This window comes from Durio zibethinus, chromosome 28, assembly GCF_047325235.1.
Source record: "Durio zibethinus cultivar Kanyao isolate XHJ-2024 chromosome 28, ASM4732523v1, whole genome shotgun sequence".
Lineage (NCBI taxonomy): Eukaryota > Viridiplantae > Streptophyta > Magnoliopsida > Malvales > Malvaceae > Durio > Durio zibethinus.
The window spans coordinates 1715065-1735681 of record NC_143189.1 but is presented as its reverse complement, the minus strand read 5'-3'; the positions used below and the strand labels follow the sequence as shown (position 1 = coordinate 1735681).

The following is a 20617-nucleotide window of genomic DNA, read 5'->3' as shown; positions in this document are numbered from 1 at the left end:
ACATAGTTCGCAGGCTGCCTTGGCTGGGAGTCCTGGGTTAAGAAAGGACATAGATGCTGGAATTGTCTCTTGTACTTTTAATTTGTTCCACAGTTATTTTCTTGTCCCAATTAGATGATGATGTAAGTTCAATAATTCTTGCCTTCATACCAGCTTGATAAGTCATATTGAATAACTAGGACAACTAAACTTCGATGAAAGCAGTTGGAAATTGCAATGGAAATGCTTTGCTTTGCCACAAGCTGGCAGCAATTTTCCACCTGATGCAGTAGCCTTTCTTGGAAAAACCAATGGTAAAGTGATTAGTGTTCTACAATGACTGCTTTTTTCATCACATTTCTTTGACATTCAACAAACTGTTCTTGGTCATCAGTTTGGAACTTGAACTTTTTTTACTTCTTTCTGTATTTCATTTTCATCATGTCAAAAGAACACAGTTCCAAGTAAAACCCAAACCTTAGGAAACGATGCTAAGAGAAGATCATAAAGTACAAATGCAGTAAAGATCCTCATCCTTCCATCAGTATGTTTTTATTGGATCAGTATGCAAATCAGATACCTACTCATGCTTCTACAGTTATTCGAGAATGAAGTAAAACCAGAGGAGAATGAAGTAAAACCAAAGTTTCCCACTCTTGATCGTTCTTTACAAAATTCGAAACAAAACTAATTTGCATTTACATTAATTTGCTTCATACTATACAAATGTTTTCAAATAGAATGTAGGGGAAAAACCAAATTGACCTTGGAGGCAAGGCTATCTTCAAGAACATAGTTTTGGTAAGAATCTAGCATTATTACCAAGACTGGATAATCTTGTTCCTGGTATACTTCCAATCTGAGTGTGCATTATCCCACAGAACTTCTCCAGTTCTGTTATTCTACATTGCATTCCTTGCAGCTGTGCATCAAGTTGCTCGGCTTTCCTAGGAAGGTTGACACTTTTTGCATACAGAAGGTTTTGATCAGAATTTTCTTTCTCATTGATACTTTCCTCAGCAGAGATGGAACCACTAAAGGTTTCAAAATGTTTTTTGCCCACAGGTAAATTTTCAAGCTTGGACTGCTGATTAATGAAAGCTTGTATAGCTATTCTTGATGGAAATTTCGAGTTCCGAGCTAAGTGTCTCAATGCATCTATTGAAAGCTTTGCATAGTTAAGTGCACTACAGATTCTCATTTTCTCTGCTTCACGTAGTCTACCATGAACCTGAAATTCCATCAGCCAAGAAAAAAATTGAGTTTTTGGATTACAATTGATCCTAATAACCAAAAAGTGATATCATTCCAGTAAGAACAATCAAATAGAATTAGCATGTAGAGGGCTGGCTATAACATCAGTTTTGCCCTTTTCATTTGTATATTCAATGAATTTACCTAAATTTGGGAACCTGAAGTGATTAAGCCCTAGCAAAAGGCCTGCCACTTACTATTGCCATTACATTACATAAAGAGTAGACTACCGTTATCAATACTTCAATTCTTAAGATAGAATGAGAATCAGGTTTGCTCTAAATTTTGAGCAAAGCAATTAATTGCATTTATAACAAGGGTAAATATCTATAAGTTCATAGCAATACCTCTAGATAAATGTCCATGGCTTGAAAAAGCCTATCATGGGATTCTCTTGCAGAATCTGGCAGCAGCATGACTAATGCTGCAAACTTTGAAGGGTTCAGGTGGTAATCCGCTGCCGCTTCCACAAGGTATGAGTCAACTAAGCTAGCAACTTTTCTTAATCGCACTGGGGATAAACAACAACTTCCTTCATTGCAAAATGCCTTTACAAGCCTCAGTACCAGATTCACATCATACATATAATCTTTCCCGCGTGGGGATGGGACTAGCAGAAAATCTATAGTTGCTTGATCCAGTTGTGAACCAATATGACTTTCCAAAATGGATTTGCAATTTTTGCTAATTTTCAAGCTTGAAGCCACTCGAAATATATCAAATAAGAGCTTGCAAGAAAGGGAGCTCCTATCAAGTAAAGAAAGCAGATTGATTATGACCTCTGTGATTTTGCACTTCTCAGTTGGGGTGGCACTAAGAAATCTCGATCTTTGATAACAGAAGAGGAACTTACTAATTGTAGCATTATCAAAATGTTGGCATATCATCATGTTTATTACCTTGTCAATGAAATCAATATTCAAAAACAGAAGATCCTCAAACCACCAAGATAGTTGAGAGAAATTGTTTCTAATACTATAGCTGCTCCTTGTATCAGAGGAACACTGGAAACTGGAGTTCTCTGAGGAAGATGTGTATGGGCTTGCAACAATAGGAGAGGTAAGCCTTCCTATAACACAATCCAGGACCTTATCAAGTATTACCGAAGTATTTGAGAAATAAAGCAAATCTTGGCACTCTTTCAAAGCTAAAAGGAGCTCAGACCAGGTCCAGAAGCTGATACCATCAAGTGAATTTTTTGTTTGGTTTAACAAGCTGGCCCTGAGGCCATCACTCTCCATCTCCATAAATTGTGCAGCGCAATTTAGTAGGACTATATTGGCGGGAGTTATCTCAGTTCTTCCCTTGTTATAGCAAAACCTTGCCACGAGTTCAAAACCCTCAGCTCCCCCAGGAAAGTCATGAAATACCAATTTCAGGTTCCTGGTATCATCCATCAAATTACCAAACAATTTGCTGAATATACCAGAGTAAGATGCAAGAGTTCTCTGCATTATAAGACAAATTGAAGAGGAATTATAGCATCTAATAGTATAGTGAAAGGAAGAAACATTTTATGACATTTAGTTCATTTTACACCAAAAAGTGAAGCGGTTACCAACTCAACAAAAAGCTAAAAATGAATTAAATGTATCAATTAAACCCATACAAGATAATGAATTTAAGAGTGGTCCAGTTTCTTGCGTTCTTAGGAAATTGTGATGGGAAGTTTCTGTCAACCATAAATTTAAGAGTGGTCCTGTTTCTTCTGTAATCTAGTGGAAGGGCCAAGATCCTTGATTAAAGAATAGATTACAGATACCAGAAGAATCGAAAAGACGCATAAAAAGGAGTACAGAAAGTAGCAACACATTGATTTCAACTGAGTACTAATGATCATAGAGGCTGAAACAAGAATGAGATAAGCATGCCAGCGGGGGTGAAAACGACATGGGATTAAAGATCCAACCTCCAAAAACAGAAAAACATTTGCCAAGTTTCAAGTGAAGTGAACAAACTACAATAGTAAATATAGCATTAAATCCCCATAATAAAGATCAAACTATGCATGTTACTGACAAAAAGGATTGAATGGTAAACAGTAAGAGTATTATTACCTTGTCTACCTTGAAAATCTCTTCACCGTTGACATCCACTTCAAGATCACAGCAGACTTGCATTGTTGAGATAAACTAAGATGAAAACTGAAAACCCCACCAGGGCAAAAGAGGTTAATAGAGCTTAGAAAATGAAAGGTGCCGCGTTCAAAAAGGGGATACACTTTTTGGGATTGAGCCAGAAAAGAAGAATAAAGGACATGAAGAGTGATGCAAAGAGAGAAGGGAGAGAAACACAGTAGAAAAGTTGCTTGTATGAAGAAGCTGGTGCGATGTTGGTTGGTCAATGGACAACTGAGCATAAGAGACAAGACAAGGTTTGTTAGTAGAGAGTAGATGTAGATATAGAAAGGAGGGGAGGGAATAAGAAGCAACGAGGCATTTTTGAAAACAATGGAACTTTACAGTTGCTACATATTGCAATGGGGACACCCACATTGTTCCTTCTCATCTACCAAATACACGCTTGTTGGTGGCGAATTCACACCCTTAAAAAAGGTATCAAATCCGACAACCATGATGAAAAAACGCATGTTTTAATCTTAAGATGACTTAAATTTAAAATTTTTAATGTTTTTTAGTCTAAATCACATCATTATCATTAGTATATGGAAAAAATTTTGTGGATATCAAACCAATGAAAATTTAAGTAAAGTTTTAAGTAGAAATAGCCAGTGGGTTTGATTTTGCTTGGTGATGTTGTTTCATGTAGTTTACATTGAAAATTGGACATCAAATTAGTTTCCACAAGAAAAGGAAGTTGAAATCGTCAAAGAGGAAGGAAGGCTGGGCTTTCACATTCTCAAACTAAAATATTTAGTAGCTGAAATACATAATTGGAAAAGTCATTCTAGAAAATAGTACTTCTAAAACAATTTATTTTTCTATGATGCACATCGTTCGAGCGCTTCCTTTTTTATTTATTTTTTTCTTTTGCATGCGTTGATGCCTATTGACTCCGTTACTCGTGGCGCCAGTTTCTATTGAGCCAGAGAGAGCAAGAGAGAAACCTCTTGGTGGAGGCTGAATCTGTACGCCACTTAAAAAGAAATGAAATAGAGAAGCTGAGCAAGTATTGGATTTTTGTAGAGGCATAAAATATAAGATATTGTTATGGCCCAGTCAAAGAAATTATTTTTTTTTAAGAAGAAAAGCAACGGGAAAAAGAAGGGCAAAACTAGGAGCCCACTAGTTGCGACAGAGAGTCCTGATAACTAATGAGCATTTATATACTTCATTCGCATTGGATAACAGTTCATATATCATCTATTTTAATGGATATAATAACCATATGGCGCCTTAGCTCATCTTAACTTTTCTTCCAACGCAATTTTATCAAACGCGTAGGCCTAACAGTAAACTCGACTTTTCCACAAGCAATTAGGAATTAACCAAATGAGAGTTGATGAAAAACTAGTGAAAATTGAGAATCTTAAGAAAGAAGACACAGCAATCTTTTTGGCATGCCAATTGTTCTGAAAAAATTTCTTTTAAATGAAAAGGAAAAAAATCAGATGCATGGACTCATGAATTGCGACGGTACTCATGACTCATGAGTCGTACGTCACATTATAATCATCGACTGCATAAAACCAATTACCAGTAACACGATCTGGCCACTGGGAAGAAGTCCATATGCCTCTCAAAGTTTAGTAGCCATTTATCTGAGGCCTCGGAGTTGGACTCATCAGACGAGAGAAAGGCATTTGGGTCTGTCCAGGAATACCCCTTTGCCCAGCATATCGATCATCTGTTTTCTGATCTGAGAATGATTTCGAAAAGGCTTGGGCAAGCTCCACAGCTGATGCTGCTTTTCCATAGCGCACGCCAGCAGCCTCAGGAGAGACTGGTTTAGGCTGCTCAGCAGGCTTGCGCCAGGTCTCAGGTGATGGTTGCCTCTCCTGCTGCTGCTGCCTTTCAGTTTCCCTGCCATTCCACCGGTTTTCATTACGCCAATTCCTCCTCTGCATATCAGCTCTTTCATTGTCCACATGATGATTCCTCCCTGATTTTCTTCCAGCTCTCTGATCAACAGGAGCATTCTCAACTCTTTCACCATGGCGAGGAGTTGCTTGCTCAGAAACTTTTTCAGCCCTCATAACATTATGTTTGACCCTTCATGAAAAAACAAAGACTAATAACGACATGGTATTATTAAGTTTTAGCCAATTGGTGAACAAACCCAAAAATTAAAAGGGGCAAAATGTCCTAGAATCGTATTAAATACAATAAATCACTACTACCTATGGTTATCAGGATGTTGGCCAGGCTCATGGTTGCTATCATCAATCCCTCTTTCCTTCAGAACCTGAGATGCAGACCAGCAATCCTATTAGCTGTTATTATTATGAAAATTACAAAAAGAACATAATAAAAAGTGTGAAGCTATTATTATAAATTAAATTATGTTGACATCAACAAAGGAGTGATGAATGAACAAAGTAATTGAATAATCCAATAAGCAGGCAGGAGAGATTCACTTACCAGCTCTCGTGGGCGAGCACCACCAAACAATGCATTTCTGCACCAGTAACACTTAGCTAAGTAGTTATTCATAAACCTAACGTGATGATTGTCCAGAAAATAAACTAAAAAAACTCATTCATTGTCCAGAAAATAAACTAAAAAAACTCATTCATTCAAGATTACTGTATAAGTTGATAGGATATGCAAATAGAATATAGCAAAAACTCTCTTTAGCCAGGTAAGATGCATAAGATCTAAACTATTATTCAAGTTAAGTAATGATTGATGAGTTTTGCATGGGAACCTAACAAATAGGTGACAAGAAAATTTAAAAAATTGTAGTAAAAGTGCATTATCACGTTCTATACTTTAAATCATAGATGGCATTCTTTCACCTTTCAATTGTGCTTTAGTTGCTTAATAGTAATAAGGTTAAATGTGACTCAATAATTCACTGTCAATTTAATGCCTAAGAATATCATGATTTAATGGCTAATCTCAAAGTTCCTTATGAGACTATCACATTCAAAATTTACAAATCATCTAAATTTGCTATTGTGAAATTAAAAATTTTCATTTCACTCTTATCTTAAAAGTTTTTCCTTGCAACATAAGTATATATCTATTAAAGAGTAATAAATTCCAAATAACCTTCCTAATTTGACTGCCTTCAGACTCACCAATTTTTTCCTTTATTTATATAAAATATGCAAGGAAATAGAGAAAACACTAGCATTCCTATGGACAGGGTATAAAAATGCAAACAGTAATTGCCAAGTCAACAGAATAGCACATGCAAAATCAAAAAAATAAAAATGGCAAGAAAAGGAGGAAAAACAACACACAACAGGACAAACAAACATATTTTGATAACTAAAGAACAAAAGCTGCAATCAGAGATACCTAGAGATATTCCCTAAAAGCAACAAACTATCCTTATCTATCATTTTGTGTACATAATTGCTAAAAGTTTAAATGAAGTCTCCAAGAAAGAGCATATGTCATCAATTCCTAATACATTATATTTGTCGCTCCATACCTCAACAATTCTGTCCCTCACCCTCATTGACTTACTCTTACCACAGATGATAATATGAAGCAGACTTAATATATTCAAATTTCAAAACTCTGTCTCATGATTTTATAATAACAGGAATACACATCTATAAAATACTCATACAAAGGAACATCAATTTAAAGTCCGGAAGTGTACTGACCTTTCCTTTTCAATGTTCCCTTCCAATTGTTCAATGGGCTGTAAACGTGGCTTTAGATTCAGCTTTGGACGCTCCACTGTTTGGATCCCACTCTCACTGCCAGCTAAACCAGGTTTTGAAGTATTCACATGTCCATGTGAATCACTACCAAATTCAGTATGACCAAGAATGTGTTCACTTAGCCTCTGGTACCCCTATTTCAAGAAAATTGTCAAAATTAGAGGAGAACTAAATGAATGCAAACTTCGATAGCATGGCATCAGATCAGTACCTGCTTAGGATCAATAACAGTTGATTCTAGATTATCCATTGGCTTAGTCCGAGGAAGTAACTTCAACTTGGGTCGCTCAGATACTTCCAATGGCACTGACAATGATGGCTGCAATTCAGAGCAACCAAATTTGTCATCTGATTGAGTTGATTGAATTCCTTCACCATAAATTACAGACATCTTTTCTTTAACTTCCGAATAATTAGGACTGAGGTTCCTCTCATATTCAGGTAACTCCTTTCTTCCAGACTGAATTCCATCTTCATTATTCAAACCCTTTTCTACATGCTTAGCCAATATCACATCAGAATATTCCATCCTACCCACAGCATTCATTCCGGTGTATGTCTTATCATCATAACCCTGGGAGTGCAAACCATTTTCTGTTTCTGAATGTTTACTTACATCAATATCTGTCTGATATTGATCGGACTGTTTTGACTTCCATCTACCTGAGGAAACCTTTTCAAGTGCACTAGCATGAGCCAACTTCGAGACAGCACTTTGTTCAGACCATACAGATTGTACAGGCTCAGCAACACTCACAAGCACCTCCTTCCTAGTTGCCCACGCATTAGGGTACAACCCAGAAGCAGCCTGCCCATGATTCCCTCCTGCACTCTGAGAACTTCGACCAAAGTGAGCAGCCTCAGACACTCTACTAGAGTATGAATTCCCCGCTCCACCTGACAATGGAGATACCGGAGCTGACCCATTTTGACCTGAAACCCTCCCTGCATAAGCAGACTCTGGCTTCAGCTCCACACGACTAGCTGGAACCCGAAAACCGTCATCACTAATAGTTCTACGGGGGGCAGAAAGCCCATCTAAAGGCTTTCTTTCATCCTCATCAAAATTACGACCAATATGCACTGAATTGGTAAGAAATGGGGTTTTATCATCAAAATGCCTAGTTCCGGGAGACGAATTGGGCCGGGCTCGGTGATCAGGCCGGCCTATCGGGTTTCCCCACGATGTTGCTCTGTCATAACCTGAGCGATCGACAGGTCTAACAATCCTATACCAATCAAATTCAATTAAAAAATATATATTAATGAACTAGGGTTTCACTTGCAGATCCAGTGGCTTTCAGATCCATTATAAAACGACTCAAATTTAACATTTTGGATTATACCAGAAAAGTATACATCAAAAAAAAAAAAGAAAAAAAAAAAGAGAAATTGGATCAAAATCAATGGAAATTGAAATTTGGGAACTTACACGCCAGGGGCAGAAGGGAGGGGGAGATCAGTTGGGATTGAACCACCATGAAAATCTTTCAAAGTCATAGTGTTGCCACTGAAAGCTTTCTTCTTTGACATTTTCCCTTTGATTATTTGTCCCTCCAAAAACAAAAATCTCAAACTTTCTCTCCCTCTAAATATATATGAATAAAAGAATTTGTATATGCAAATAGAAAAGAAAAATAAATAAAGATATTAAAAAAAAAAAAAGAACCCCCGATTTATTGAAACCGGAAGATAAAAGAACAAAAAGAAAATCGAAGGATGGAGAAGCTCTGGAAAAGAGAAAGGGATGGCCTCTTACTCACGGACCCAATGTTTTTTTCTATCTAAAACACAAACAAAGTTTAATAATGTTTCCCTGTCTCGGGACGGTTCTGTTCTTCTTCGGCTGTACTGTTCTTCTTCTGGTTTTGCTAATTGTCAATTAAACCAGGGCTTGGCTTGAGTAATTCAATCACAATTTTACAACTGAAAAGTATGTTGGGCTTTCAACTATGAAAAAGGAATCATGAGCCTGAGCAAGCGCTAAAAAGACTTTGGGCCAAGTCTTATCTTGGACTTGAATTCTTGGTCCCATTATTTTTAAACAATTTCAATTGGTCAAACTGTTTTTGACTCTATTTGAGTATTATACTTGTTTTAAAGAAATTCATATGTTGAATTAGGAGAGACAGGATATGCCTGAACGTATCTGGGTCTTGAATGCTAAATCCCTCTGCAAATTGATAGAGGCAGTGTACCATGCGTGCAACATTAGTGGTACCTTTGATAAAGGATAGCAGCAAAGGTGATTGAGTGTTGAAGCATTGACCATTTATTTTCTTACATGTGTTGGTTGTCATGTCCTTATAAGCTCATGAGCTTTTTCCTTTTAAACATTCACTTCTCGCATGTATCACAGGATTGATGATGGAGAATCCCCTCTCTCTTTCTCTGCCTGGTGGAAGTCTTTGATTTGATAATTTTTCTTTAGCAAAAATGAAACTTGAATTATGTCTTTTGACTGAGTTTTTCGTTTACTATTCTTCCTATTCTTGGAAGATGCTACAGCTTGTAAAGCTTTCGGCCTTTCCTCTGCAGAGAGGTCCGCCATACCTCGCTTTGTGATCATGTCAATCAGCTCTCCTTTAGCTAATTCTTCTCCTTTAGCCATTGTTTTATCTGAAAATATTTCTTGATTGAACTCGCATTTCCATATCATTTTATAAGATCAGTGAATAGTTCATCAGATGTGTGATTATCCTGCAAGTTGGAAGGCTTTGAGTGACAAGAACATATATTTGATATCCGTACTGTTGTTTCGTAGTGCAAAACGCATTATCATGTTTGAATTGCTGAAGAAAAACATGACGCTTAGAGCTGGAATTTGAGGGTTCCGATACCTCTGAACGTGGCAAGGGGTTTGGATTATCTTCATTATAGGGTAGGTTTCAGTCTGTCACTGAACCAGTAGAAACAACTGGTAAAATTTTTGAAAAGAGGTGTATCAGTATTCAGCTTCATTCATTTTGTAACAGGCTGTTCCTCCTGTTGTGTACCACGACATCAAATCTTCAAATATATTGTTGGACAGCTTCATGAAAGCCAGAGTATGCGTTCAATTTTCAGTAGCTAGTTCATTTCCCCCACGTATTTCTTGCTCTGATGCTTAAAATGTGTAAGTACTAATGTCAAACAGCGCAGGTTGCTGATTTTGGACTTTCAAGACTGGGGAAGAATAATTTGCATTCATCTAATGTCAATAGAACTTTTGGATATGTTGATCCTGAGTATGTCTGTGGTGATCTTTACTAAGAAAAGTGATGTTTATTGTCTTAGGGTGCTATTATTTGAAATACTGAGTAGCAAGAACCCACAACAGGGTCTCATTGAGTATGTGGAGCTTGTGAGATCTCTCTCAAGCCCCTCTGCCCTTACTCACCTGCGTTTCGCCTATGCATCCACATTTTTTACGTGCATGCAAAAAATATGAACCTCTAATTGAAGCCATAGTTTGAAATTGACTGCATGATTCATTGACGTTTTTCATTTCTGTGATCACGAATAGGTGGCTATTGATGTGGAAGACAATGTAGAGTGGGAAGAGATTGCAGATTCTAGACTTGCAGGAAAATTTTATGTTCAACAACTGAATTATATTGCTGCCCTTGCTTATAATTGTGTAAATCCTGTCTCCAGAAAAGGGCTGAGATCCGTAAGCCAAGGAACTCAAGGGTGCATCACGGCCAAAACTACCCTGCTAAAGCAGAAGAAACTACTTTCGAACTGGACCTTCAAGGGATTGTTGGTCATTCTTTAACTGAACGTTGAAAGAGTTGCACAAATGTTATAGTTGAACCCAGAAACAAAGTATCATAGCCATTGTTTTGTATAAAACAATCTGTTTCATGATTCAGTTTGTGATTTGATTTTTGGTCTTCCAACAAGGATAATTTGGTTTTTTTCCTTTTTCTTCTGAGATTGATTTTTTTATGATAATCAATCAATGAAGAGTTCATGTTTTCTTTGAGCCTAGCTAAGTAGAATTAAAAGTAGAGATCATGTTTGGTGTCTAAAGGTATTAATCTATATGCTGATGGAAAAGCAAAAAATAGAAAAGTACTATGAAAATTGAGTTCAACTACTAATGCCCTTCATAAACAAAGCAAATCATATTCGCCACATGATCTTAGCTTAATTTGTAACACATTAAGTTATTAGGATATTATCACAGAACACAGCATAGATCTTAAGCAACCAAAAGCCACAATCATCAGTGAAAAAGTTCAGGAGTCTTCACTTGAGCAGCCCCTTAGCCTTTAAGTACTCGACAGTTTGGTCATAGATTTCCTCAAGCCCAAACTTAAAGCTGAATCCTTCACTAATAAGCTTCTCTGAGGAAATGATCAACTTGGCTTTAGAGGGGAAATCTCCAAAACTGCAATTGTTATAAAGTAAACAAACTATGTTAAACACAATTCTCCCAGAAAAGAAGAGAAGTTTAGCTATGATATTGAACGCAGATCTTGACAATGCATATTGACTTACTCAGTGGGGACTTTGAAATCGGGGTATCTTTTGTTGAGGAACTCAGCAAGCTCAGGCACACTGGTATTGACAGCACAGCATATATATCGACCAGATGCAGATTCTTTCTCAGCCAGAAAAACATGGGCCCGACATACGTCCTCCACGTGTGTTATAGAGATTGAACCTGACAACATTTGCATACCTTTCAAAGCATTTATGAGGAATTCGTTCCCTGCAAAATGTTTAAATTCCATCAGTTATAGTTTATGGTGCTTCAGTGTACTTTCTTTAAGCAGTTCTACATCTAGATATTAGCAGCAGAATGAAACAATGCCAGAACACTAGGTTCTAATTTTAAATACCTGAAATCAAAGATGTAGCAAGCCCTATGCTGCTAGGAACATCTGGCGTGAGAGAAGGACCAGTCATCAGAGAAGGGATAATTGTAATGAGATCGATGTTGTTTTCTTGAGCAAATTTCCATGCTGCCTTTTCAGCCAATGTCTTGGATGCAGGATACCCCTGCAAATATGGATAAAGCTTATTTCAGATTTTGCCCACCTAAAATTTATCTGTACATAACAGCTATCTTAATTGCTTGATCCTAAAAGAATATTGTATTAGCATCATTTTGTTACCCAAGTTGGTGGCTTTGCTGAGGATAAAAACTCAATATCACTCCAGTCTTTCTCCGTCATGACCAGACCTGTCCCATTAAGTGTGTTGATTGACACAGCTGCAGCTGAAGATGTCAAGACGACACGTTTAACTGTTTTTGCTTTGACACAAGCTTTCAAAACGTTCAGCACTCCCTGGGTTGCTGGTTTGATCATGTCATTCTATAACCAAAAAAAAAAGTGGAGAGAAATAAAGCAACCTTGTCATTCCCAAAAGCAGAAGTAATTTGATTATCAAAGGAAAGTCGTTTTAACAGTGTCATATACCTCTGGGTCTTCAGAAGCAAAATTGACTGGTGTTGCAACATGGAAGACAAAATCACAACCAGCTATAGGGGCATTAAAGCTCCCTTCATCAGTTAAATCTGCTTGAAAGATTTTCAAGTCTCCCAACTTTTGTAGTGTTAACAGGTGAGGGATCTTCTTCTGGTTGTCTGCATAAAAGATGTAGCATTAATCCCATTCATATGTTTACTTTGGGTGTTGCAATGTTATTAATTTAATAAGGAAACTCTTCAAATCGACGAAAATTTTCAAAGGCCTTGATATTATTCTTGCCTAGAATCATAGTAAAAGCTTAAAAGGTCTCCACATGAGTACTTCAAGTCTTTAAGATTTTCGCCATTATTGATGACAAGACTTGTCAGGAAGGGGTTAAAAGCCCTGGAATTCCTGGGCAGGCGGATGATACATTGAGCAAATGCAAAGAGTATCAGAGAAAAAGAAAACGTAAATTACACATTAGAATGGCCCACCAAACCAAGGCGGTATAACCTAGGAAGCTGGATAACAATACAAACCACTAAACACTAGCCACTCCCACTTCACTCCCACTGTAAATGGGGGCAGAACAATAACATAAAAAGAAACATCGATCAAAAAGAAAAAACCAAAAGAAGAAGAAGAAATCAACCTGGGTCCCTGACTGTAGTGTTAACAGCGTAACCCTTCTCAAGTAACAGCTTGACCAACAAAGATGCAACGAACCCGGTGCCACCCACGACACAAGCCTTCTTTGTTCCTACAATCTCGCTGGCCATGCTTCTATGCCTTAATTTGTGTTTCCTTTACTAGTTTTCTACTTTCTTTTTTCTCTTGCTTGTTTTGATTTCTTGAAGGAAAAATTGTTACTTGACTGCTATGACTTTGAAACATTAAGCAAAGTCCTCTTATAGAAGTTGCTCACTTGGTCCAAACTTCAAAGCGTGATTAGATATTTAGATGTAGTAGGTGAGCACGTGACCTTGTGCACACCAACGATTCAAAAGGCTTAAACCCTGATGTCAATTGTCAAACATCCTTAAAAGTAGGTTTATAGGATGAGATACAATTTTCTCCTATGATGAAATCTTGAAGGTGGGTTGAGGTCAAGTTCTTCTGTTGTACGAACAGCGGCATTTAAAATCATGCGCAAAGTAGGTTCGTGTATCGGCTTCTTTCCAATGTTGGTTTAGATAAGGCAGAAAACAAAAGCTTTTAATTCTAAGATTGGAGCAATTAAGGCTTTTTGCCTTTTCATATAATTCCAGCATAAATTATTTTATCCTAGAATTTGAGTGAAATTGGTTTTGGTGTCAGTATTTGATGCATGGTTGGTGTCAACATTTCTGGAAATGCAGAGTAGAGGGCAAAAGGGGGTAGCTGGGCCAATGGCCACCTAAAAACCTCACCCTGGATCTAAATAATGTATCACGTGGGTGTCCGGTTAGGTGGTTTTTCTGTTTTTGACCACAATATCAGGTAAGGCACGAATCCTTTTTTTAAAGTGGCGGTTGTACATCATTCGACCATCAGGATTCAGACGTTTAAAAAGTGTAACATCTGTTTTGAAACTATAGTTAATTTGTTTGATGGGGAGGAAAAAAATTAACCAGACGAGGAAAAAAGAACACCTGGGAGATCTTTTAATAATCTTTCTTATATCACAAGTTTCCCTTCCCAAATAAAGAATGGAGTACTAAACAAATCATCTTTAAAAACCCTAGGTCTTAATTTTGACAATGCTGTTACAATTGAAAAAAACAACTTGGATTAGCAAAAACATCTCTCCATGTAGGAAAAAGTGCCTTTAAACGTAAATTAGATGAAGTTTAGCATTGCTTTAATTGCTAAAAGCAGGTTTTTGGTATATAATCAAATTCAACAACTCATCCTAACCCATTTCTGTAAGTGACTCTTACTATCAAAATATACATCAGGTTTAGATATGACATCTAAGTCCAAGAAGAGCAACAGTAGGAACTAGACCGACAATACCCAAACACGGCAATTTTGTTAAGGAATTAGACCAGGCATAGCAGGATCAGTGCACTAACAGAATTGGATTCTAATAAGGTTTAATAGATTCTGTACTGGAGTTCTTCTAATTATTCCCTAAATTCTTCTGAAAAGGAAACAGGCAATGGGAATTACCCAAGATGATCATTGATTGAAGATCAAATTGACTTACCTGCAGGACAATCCTAAAGGCAGTTTCACTAAAAAATATGGAGAGGGGACGGGGCAAGGGAAGGGTGGTGAGAAACTTCAAGCAGTTAAGCTGAAAATGAAAGCATTGTTAGGAATTCTAAAGCTACAACTAGCTACAGCTTTATGCATATTGATGCAATCTCATGGCATGTCCGGAGTGATGATATGCTTCTATGGCTTCCAACTTTTTAAAATTTTCACCACATTTTGGCAAACAAAACCTTGAGACTCTGCATCAAGAGAGATCCTAGGCCTCGAAGAAAGCCATTGCTACTGCCCAAAGGATACTCCTTGAAAGGCCGAATGACCTTATGCCGCCGTAGTCGAGCTCCATAAGGCGGTCTGCAGGGCCAGGTGTACCAGGCCTAAGGGTGCCCACAAAAGTTGAACCCCCCTTGCCACTATCATTATCACAACACTGAGTGTTAATTTTGAGTTAACATTTCGAGTTACTGAAAACTACTTGAATCGGATTGAGAATGTTATAGATCTTGGGCTACCAATTGGTGCCTTGTCTGTGCATTTCTTGCTTCCATAAATATCATCTCTTAAATTGGATATGGATCTTGAACACCCGGACCTACATAAACATGGCTTTCTTGACTCACTGCCGTTGCCTTTGCGATCCTGCACATCATACAACTCTGCTTTACACACTTGACTTGATTGCTTACAAACAAAATTCAAATGGGCTTAAAGAGTAATCTCATGCAACAAGAGTTCAAACACGGAGCCAGACTCACAAAATCACTACTGTAAACTGAACCTATGCTGGTGAAGATCAAGACTAGGAAGTTGGAAGAGATGAATTTGTAATATGGAGGGTTTTAAGTACAAAGCAAAAGGAGATTCCCATCTTAAAACCTCTCATAATAAAAGGCAAAACCTCTATTACAGCAACTACATATTTTCAATTTAATTATTTAATGAAAACAATATGCTAATTTGAAATGATTCCCATGCACTCTCCTTGATTATTCTATGTGCAAACATGTTCGCTTTATGATTTTTTTTTTTTTTGGGGTAAAGACTTTATGAGAAATTTGAAACGGTTAAAGGTATGACAATGCCCACTGAAAGTTTGATTCCAGGCTTTGATGTATGCCATTTGCTTCACAAAGTTACATTGGTACCATCTTTTCCTTTGATTCCAAAACGTTTTGATCAGTTAACCGAATCTTGAATTTTGGTACTCCGGCAAAGAAAAGGGAGGGGCAAGGCATCCTACAGTTGCCATTGCCAATGCACCAATCTAAGCTGGGGTTACCGTTGTGGCTTGACCATGGCTTTTGAGAATTAAACCAAAACTCTAAAAGGTAACTAGTTATTATTAAGTGGGGATTATGGTTTGCTGTTCATACATCTCAGGGATTGATCAATGTCTGTTTCAGTCCGGTAGATAATCTACTTTTCTTGTTCTCCATGGAAGGAATCCGAATTTAAAAAGAAGGTGCAAAAGAAGAATATAGAAAACTGTAAGAACAAAAGAAGCTTTTAATCTAAAACTCACAGCTCACAGCCAATCTCCCTTTTATTTGTTACTAATCTGCATGCCTGGTCCCACTTTATTCTCATTCTCGTCTTCATTCTGACTCCAGAGTTCATAAAGCTTGCCCTTATAAAGGGGGCCTTTCACCGAGAGATTTCTCCTGCCTTCTTTGCGATCATATTCATTGGTGCTCCATAGTAAATTTTCATAATAGGCATGGCAAGAAACTTTGGTTTTCTGATTTGTCTCTTGATCATGGCTATGGACATTACTGCGGGGATACTTGGAATTGAAGCCGAAATATCTGAAAACAAGGTATGGTTAGAATGAAACGAGAATTCTAATCTTAAGCTTTTCTTAATGATGCATGGTGGTGCTGTTAAACAGGTGAAGCATTTAAGGGTGTGGATTTTTGAGTGTAGAGATCCCAGCTTTCAAGCTTTCAAGCTAGGACTGGCGGCAGCAGTCCTTCTTGGCCTTGCCCATGTTATCGGTAATTTACTTGGTGGCTGCGTATGCATTTGGACCAGGGAAGACTTCGAAAGAGCGTCTGCTAACAAACAATTAGCTGTGGCGTCTCTCATTTTTGCATGGTATGTCTTCTAATATCCCTTCATCTCCTTCTCGGCCTAGTATCTTTTTCTTCACTTCTCCAAGAATAACAACAAATAAACTGCTCGCATCGTACAATACAGAATAAAAAAGGTAATAAATATCTTAGGTCAAAGCACAAAGTTATTGTACCCGAAACAATCTCCATATGCAGGCCTTGCCACTCTTAATACCCACCTTCGCATAACAAAATTGATCACTGAGATGTTTTCAGGCCACCTAGAAATTATCATTCTGATTTCATTTGCACCAAAAAACAAAAAAGAAAAAGCAGAAAAGACACCAGTTAAGAAACGCTTCTTAATTTTCTAGGACCCCAATCCATATTCAAAACCTTTTACTAACAAAGTTGCCAGATATGTAAATCGTGCTTTCCTTTATGGTCAAGTAACATCTATCTAGAATCCGTACTCAATTTTTCTTGGAGAGTGACAGAGACATAATCATGCCCTCTAACTTATAATGTGATGACAAAAACAGGATAGTATTAGCAGTTGGATTCTCAATGCTGATCATAGGGACACTATCAAACTCAAAGTCAAGGAAAACGTGCGGCATATCCCACCATCGGCTTTTCTCCATTGGAGGAATTCTCTGTTTCATTCATGGACTTTTCACAGTTGCTTACTATGTATCAGCAACAGCAGCAGCCCGAGAAGATGGAACAAATCGACCTCGATCCACTGCCTAATTTACCTTATCCCACTTTTCCAAGCTTTGTGGCAAAGTTTAACATCTGATATTTGATTATTTTATTGACATTTTGGATGTAACCACTTTAATGAAAGGTTTCTTAAAAGCAGAAGCAAAACTGAAGAATTATAATGTGTCAAAAAGTAATTGATTTACAACATCAATTAAAGCCACTGCCAATCTTCACAAAACTACCTCCAACAAAATGCAAAAAATCGCAGAAACTAAAAAAACCCAGAAAGAAAATTACTGATATTTCACAAATTGATATAAAAATAAGCCTAAATATCATCATCAGCAGGGCCACCCTTGGAGCCAGCACCAGCCCTTTTAGGCAACAAGGTGTTGTGAATATTAGGCAAAACACAGCCGTTAGCAATTGCAACTGTTCCAAGCAACTTGCTAAGTTCCTCATCGTTCCTAACTGCTAACTGAATATGCCTTGGAACAATTCTTGCCTTCTTATTGTCTCTCGCAGCGTTACCAGCCAATTCCAAGACCTGTCAAATCACAAGTAACAGATCACAAATCCAACACCACCCCAGATTAAAACCCAACAAAGAAAGGGATAAATTGTAGCGGATTAGTTACCTCAGCGGGGAGGTATTCAAGGACGGCGGCGAGGTAAACAGGGGCACCAGCACCAACGCGATCAGCGTACTTTCCAGCTTTCAAGAAACGAGCAATACGGCCTACAGGGAACTGGAGACCAGCCTTGTGGCTTCTTGATTGGCCCATCTTTTTAGCTCCTGCTCCAATTGCCTTTCCTCTTCCTGCCATTGTTTTCTTTTAATTTGCTACTATTCGAGATTGGAGAGATATTGAGAAAATTCAGATTTATTAGTTTGTAAAGGGAAGAATCAGGCCTCGGTCACGAGTCGATTTTGGATGATGTTCAGCCGGGGAGGCGTTGCATGTCCTGGAATTTTATATGGTTGGGGAAGCGGGTGTGATAGCCAATGAGAGGAAGTTACGCGGATCATGATCTTTTATCGTTGATTGTGCTTGTTAATGGACGGTTGACGATTAGTTTCCCGATCGGTTTTGGACTTTGGGAACAGCGGGAAATTGGGGAATTTAGAAAAGGGAGGGTTAAATCTGGAAATCTGGCTCTAGCCCACAGGCAGCCACCACGTTTGAGAATTTCGGCCAATTTACCTGGAAGCCCAATTCTATATCAATTTGAGCTTCTTTATCAGGGGCTTTTTATGATTAGTAAACTTTTAATATGGGCTTCTTTATCTGGGGCTTTATAAACTTTTAATATGGGCAAAAGGGTGCCTTGTTTATCAAAAGTTGCTTAAATTGATTCTGTTTTTTTCCCGAAACTAGAATCCTTGAGTGAGCGGTGACATGACGCGAAAGTGCTTCCACAAATTAACAAGTTTCAATTTCGTTAATAGAAATGAAAAGTGTCTCTACAAACGATGAACAAGGCTTGCATTCAAAATACAACAATTCTCTTAGCCAAGCTTGGCAAGAACGTCGTTCAGAGTAGATACAGTCTGAGCATAATACTTTTCAGCTTCAGGGGTGCTCTTGATCTTGGCCGCATGATCCAGCTGCAAGAAAACATTATACGTATCAGAAACTTATGATAATTCACCACGTTCCTTCAAGGAAGTAATTGTGTGGGAATTACGCAGCAAAACCGAAGCAAACTTCAAAACTTACGTCGCCGATGGTATCGAAGAGCCTTTTAGTGAGCTCCTTCAGAGACTTCTTCTCGTCTTTGGGCTTGGCAGAAATGACAGTGTTAAGGTCATAGCGGAGATACTCAGCTTTGAGACGGAGATCATTCTGGACAAAGGGCCAGGCCTTTTTGTCAATCAAGCTCTTGACACCAAGAATGTCCTTGGCTGACTCCTTTGCCCTTTGAGCTGCCTGAGCTGGAGTAAGTGGTTGGAGGAAGAACCTGGATTTGTATGGCAGATCAAGGTCTCTTGGCTCATCAGAGTTCAGAGTTCCAGCTGCCATCATGCCGATTTGGCCATCAAAATACTGAACTGTATATATAATGATTCCATTTTCAACCTACAACTTCAGTTTTCATGTTCTTTATGGACATTGGCCTACAAAGCAATGTTGATTAAAGTTGGGAAACTACATTGCTGGAATTCTCTTAGCAATTTACAGGGATTGTTTTCTACTAGAACTTATGAACAAGTTTGATATGCAAAATCATTTCCCTCTCATTATTCTTGCAAACGAAGCCCAATTGACAACTATCTTTGAATCTCATGATAAAAATCTTGTCATTCTCATCCTAATTTTGTGTACTTTTTTTTAATTATTTCGGAGCTAAGTACAGTGCTGATTTACAAATTTAACCGAACCACCATTCCAAACAGAGCTGCATGCAGGGAGGGAAAAAATCATTAGAAGGTCTGTAAAAATTGAGAAGCATTGATGACTTACGCAATCCACCAGAGGGTGGGGGAGGTGGGCCAATCTTGAGGCTTCTTACATCGGCAAGCACAGCTTGAACAAAGGAGCCTGTGGCCAAACCAGCAGCAACAAGACCCAGCACGGCTCTGCGTCCAGTTTCAGGCTCGGTCGGTGCCTGTTGGGCTCTCACGATGAAACCAGGCCTAGCCGCAGTTACTTTATTGTTGCCAGCAATGTTCAAGCGGGTTTGGCCACTGAGTTGGAGGCTGCCTTCCAGGACAGCCTGTGAGGAGCCACGCAAGCCAGCCATCGATGCCATTGCTTGTACCATCTCTGCAGCAAGTAATTTTCAATGCCACTGAGCTAAGAGTAGAAAATGTGGAATTATATTTTTGTTTTGGCGTGAGTAGGGGGTGTTGGACGAAAGATGCTTTTAGTTTGTTCCCTTTTTTTCTTGTGATGTAGATTGGTTTTGGACAGTAGTCCAAAACCTTATCTGCCATTTTCTACTTTGGATAAGTTGGATATGGCCTTAACCCATTGTCCTTAGACATGTGGTGGTTGATGATTTTGGCATATGACACGTTGGCGTGGTTTGTGTTTTGACACGTGACGCTGCAAAAATTTTGGTTTTTTTTTTTTTTAAATTAACTTTAGCCTTAATTCAAATCAAAGGCCCAATGTTTGGTTCATCGGATTTGGAGTCCAGACAACATGGGTCAATCAGTCCACACCTGGTCGACCGGGTTGAGATTAATGGCCTACAAACCCGACCCAAAAGAAAGAAGT

General features: G+C 38.2%; 7 protein-coding genes across 8 annotated transcripts; 2 read left to right on the top strand and 5 right to left on the bottom strand.

The window, feature by feature from the left end:
* Positions 1-609: 609 nt before the first annotated feature.
* Positions 610-4549, bottom strand: LOC111281012 (BTB/POZ domain-containing protein At3g22104-like). Its single transcript, XM_022868572.2, has 3 exons — positions 3291-4549; positions 1581-2681; positions 610-1210 (listed from the first exon to the last, which is right to left on the bottom strand). The coding sequence occupies exons 1-3, from the start codon at positions 3351-3353 to the stop codon at positions 764-766; spliced, it is 1611 nt and encodes a 536-aa protein (XP_022724307.1). The 5' UTR covers positions 3354-4549; the 3' UTR covers positions 610-763.
* Positions 4550-4692: 143 nt separating this feature from the next.
* Positions 4693-8952, bottom strand: LOC111281009 (uncharacterized). 2 transcript variants are annotated; one of them, XM_022868570.2, is made up of 6 exons: positions 8466-8952; positions 7245-8262; positions 6974-7167; positions 5775-5811; positions 5534-5598; positions 4693-5405 (listed from the first exon to the last, which is right to left on the bottom strand). In XM_022868570.2, the coding sequence occupies exons 1-6, from the start codon at positions 8564-8566 to the stop codon at positions 4940-4942; spliced, it is 1881 nt and encodes a 626-aa protein (XP_022724305.2). In that variant the 5' UTR covers positions 8567-8952; the 3' UTR covers positions 4693-4939. The 2 variants fall into 2 exon arrangements, with proteins under 2 accessions (XP_022724305.2, XP_089613575.1); XM_089757449.1 differs by having other exon boundaries at positions 5775-5850; positions 8466-8908.
* Positions 8953-9720: 768 nt separating this feature from the next.
* On the top strand, positions 9721-10790 carry LOC111280287 (calcium/calmodulin-regulated receptor-like kinase 1). Its single transcript, XM_022867496.1, has 6 exons — positions 9721-9780; positions 9849-9914; positions 10009-10120; positions 10170-10260; positions 10310-10376; positions 10539-10790. The coding sequence occupies exons 1-6, from the start codon at positions 9721-9723 to the stop codon at positions 10788-10790; spliced, it is 648 nt and encodes a 215-aa protein (XP_022723231.1).
* Positions 10791-11101: 311 nt separating this feature from the next.
* On the bottom strand, positions 11102-13319 carry LOC111280787 (anthocyanidin reductase ((2S)-flavan-3-ol-forming)). Its single transcript, XM_022868255.2, has 6 exons — positions 13091-13319; positions 12445-12611; positions 12139-12339; positions 11863-12022; positions 11519-11732; positions 11102-11408 (listed from the first exon to the last, which is right to left on the bottom strand). Exons 1-6 carry the CDS (start codon positions 13215-13217, stop codon positions 11267-11269), a joined length of 1011 nt encoding a protein of 336 aa, XP_022723990.1. The 5' UTR covers positions 13218-13319; the 3' UTR covers positions 11102-11266.
* A 762-nt stretch (positions 13320-14081) lies between these two features.
* LOC111281396 (protein DESIGUAL 2-like) lies at positions 14082-17449 on the top strand. The gene is made up of 3 exons (XM_089757455.1): positions 14082-16450; positions 16523-16728; positions 17228-17449. Exons 1-3 carry the CDS (start codon positions 16352-16354, stop codon positions 17436-17438), a joined length of 516 nt encoding a protein of 171 aa, XP_089613581.1. The 5' UTR covers positions 14082-16351; the 3' UTR covers positions 17439-17449.
* Positions 17450-17574: 125 nt separating this feature from the next.
* On the bottom strand, positions 17575-18481 carry LOC111281398 (putative histone H2A.3). Its single transcript, XM_022869145.2, has 2 exons — positions 18032-18481; positions 17575-17940 (listed from the first exon to the last, which is right to left on the bottom strand). The coding sequence occupies exons 1-2, from the start codon at positions 18218-18220 to the stop codon at positions 17722-17724; spliced, it is 408 nt and encodes a 135-aa protein (XP_022724880.1). The 5' UTR covers positions 18221-18481; the 3' UTR covers positions 17575-17721.
* A 327-nt stretch (positions 18482-18808) lies between these two features.
* On the bottom strand, positions 18809-20252 carry LOC111281394 (oxygen-evolving enhancer protein 3, chloroplastic-like). Its single transcript, XM_022869142.2, has 3 exons — positions 19859-20252; positions 19115-19410; positions 18809-19002 (listed from the first exon to the last, which is right to left on the bottom strand). The coding sequence occupies exons 1-3, from the start codon at positions 20157-20159 to the stop codon at positions 18904-18906; spliced, it is 696 nt and encodes a 231-aa protein (XP_022724877.2). The 5' UTR covers positions 20160-20252; the 3' UTR covers positions 18809-18903.
* Between the last annotated feature and the right edge of the window lie 365 nt (positions 20253-20617).

Bases quoted from the DNA above. Each gene is read 5' to 3' on its own strand.
- LOC111281012 (XM_022868572.2), bottom strand. From the start codon at position 3,353: ATGCAAGTCTGCTGTGATCTTGAAGTGGATGTCAACGGTGAAGAGATT. The intron at 2,682-3,290 runs GTAATAATACTC...CTTATAATGCAG, and splicing joins AGATTTTCAAGGTAGACAAG to AGAACTCTTGCATCTTACTC. The intron at 1,211-1,580 runs GTATTGCTATGA...ATGGAATTTCAG, and splicing joins CCATGGACATTTATCTAGAG to GTTCATGGTAGACTACGTGA.
- LOC111281009 (XM_089757449.1), bottom strand. From the start codon at position 8,566: ATGTCAAAGAAGAAAGCTTTCAGTGGCAACACTATGACTTTGAAAGAT. The intron at 8,263-8,465 runs GTAAGTTCCCAA...TGATTGGTATAG, and splicing joins CTCCCTTCTGCCCCTGGCGT to GATTGTTAGACCTGTCGATC. The intron at 5,599-5,774 runs GTAAGTGAATCT...TCTGCATCTCAG, and splicing joins GTGCTCGCCCACGAGAGCTG to GTTCTGAAGGAAAGAGGGAT.
- LOC111280287 (XM_022867496.1), top strand. From the start codon at position 9,721: ATGTGTGATTATCCTGCAAGTTGGAAGGCTTTGAGTGACAAGAACATA. The intron at 10,121-10,169 runs GTATTTCTTGCT...AATGTCAAACAG, and splicing joins AGCTAGTTCATTTCCCCCAC to CGCAGGTTGCTGATTTTGGA. The intron at 10,261-10,309 runs GTATGTCTGTGG...TTATTGTCTTAG, and splicing joins TTTGGATATGTTGATCCTGA to GGTGCTATTATTTGAAATAC.
- LOC111280787 (XM_022868255.2), bottom strand. From the start codon at position 13,217: ATGGCCAGCGAGATTGTAGGAACAAAGAAGGCTTGTGTCGTGGGTGGC. The intron at 12,612-13,090 runs GTTGATTTCTTC...TCTTTTATGCAG, and splicing joins CACTACAGTCAGGGACCCAG to ACAACCAGAAGAAGATCCCT. The intron at 12,340-12,444 runs GTATATGACACT...TTTTGGTTATAG, and splicing joins TTGCTTCTGAAGACCCAGAG to AATGACATGATCAAACCAGC.
- LOC111281396 (XM_089757455.1), top strand. From the start codon at position 16,352: ATGGCAAGAAACTTTGGTTTTCTGATTTGTCTCTTGATCATGGCTATG. The intron at 16,451-16,522 runs GTATGGTTAGAA...GCTGTTAAACAG, and splicing joins CCGAAATATCTGAAAACAAG to GTGAAGCATTTAAGGGTGTG. The intron at 16,729-17,227 runs GTATGTCTTCTA...TGACAAAAACAG, and splicing joins GCGTCTCTCATTTTTGCATG to GATAGTATTAGCAGTTGGAT.
- LOC111281398 (XM_022869145.2), bottom strand. From the start codon at position 18,220: ATGGCAGGAAGAGGAAAGGCAATTGGAGCAGGAGCTAAAAAGATGGGC. The intron at 17,941-18,031 runs GTAACTAATCCG...GTGATTTGACAG, and splicing joins TTGAATACCTCCCCGCTGAG to GTCTTGGAATTGGCTGGTAA.
- LOC111281394 (XM_022869142.2), bottom strand. From the start codon at position 20,159: ATGGTACAAGCAATGGCATCGATGGCTGGCTTGCGTGGCTCCTCACAG. The intron at 19,411-19,858 runs GTAAGTCATCAA...GCATGATGGCAG, and splicing joins CCCACCCTCTGGTGGATTGC to CTGGAACTCTGAACTCTGAT. The intron at 19,003-19,114 runs GTAAGTTTTGAA...GTTTTCTTGCAG, and splicing joins TCTTCGATACCATCGGCGAC to CTGGATCATGCGGCCAAGAT.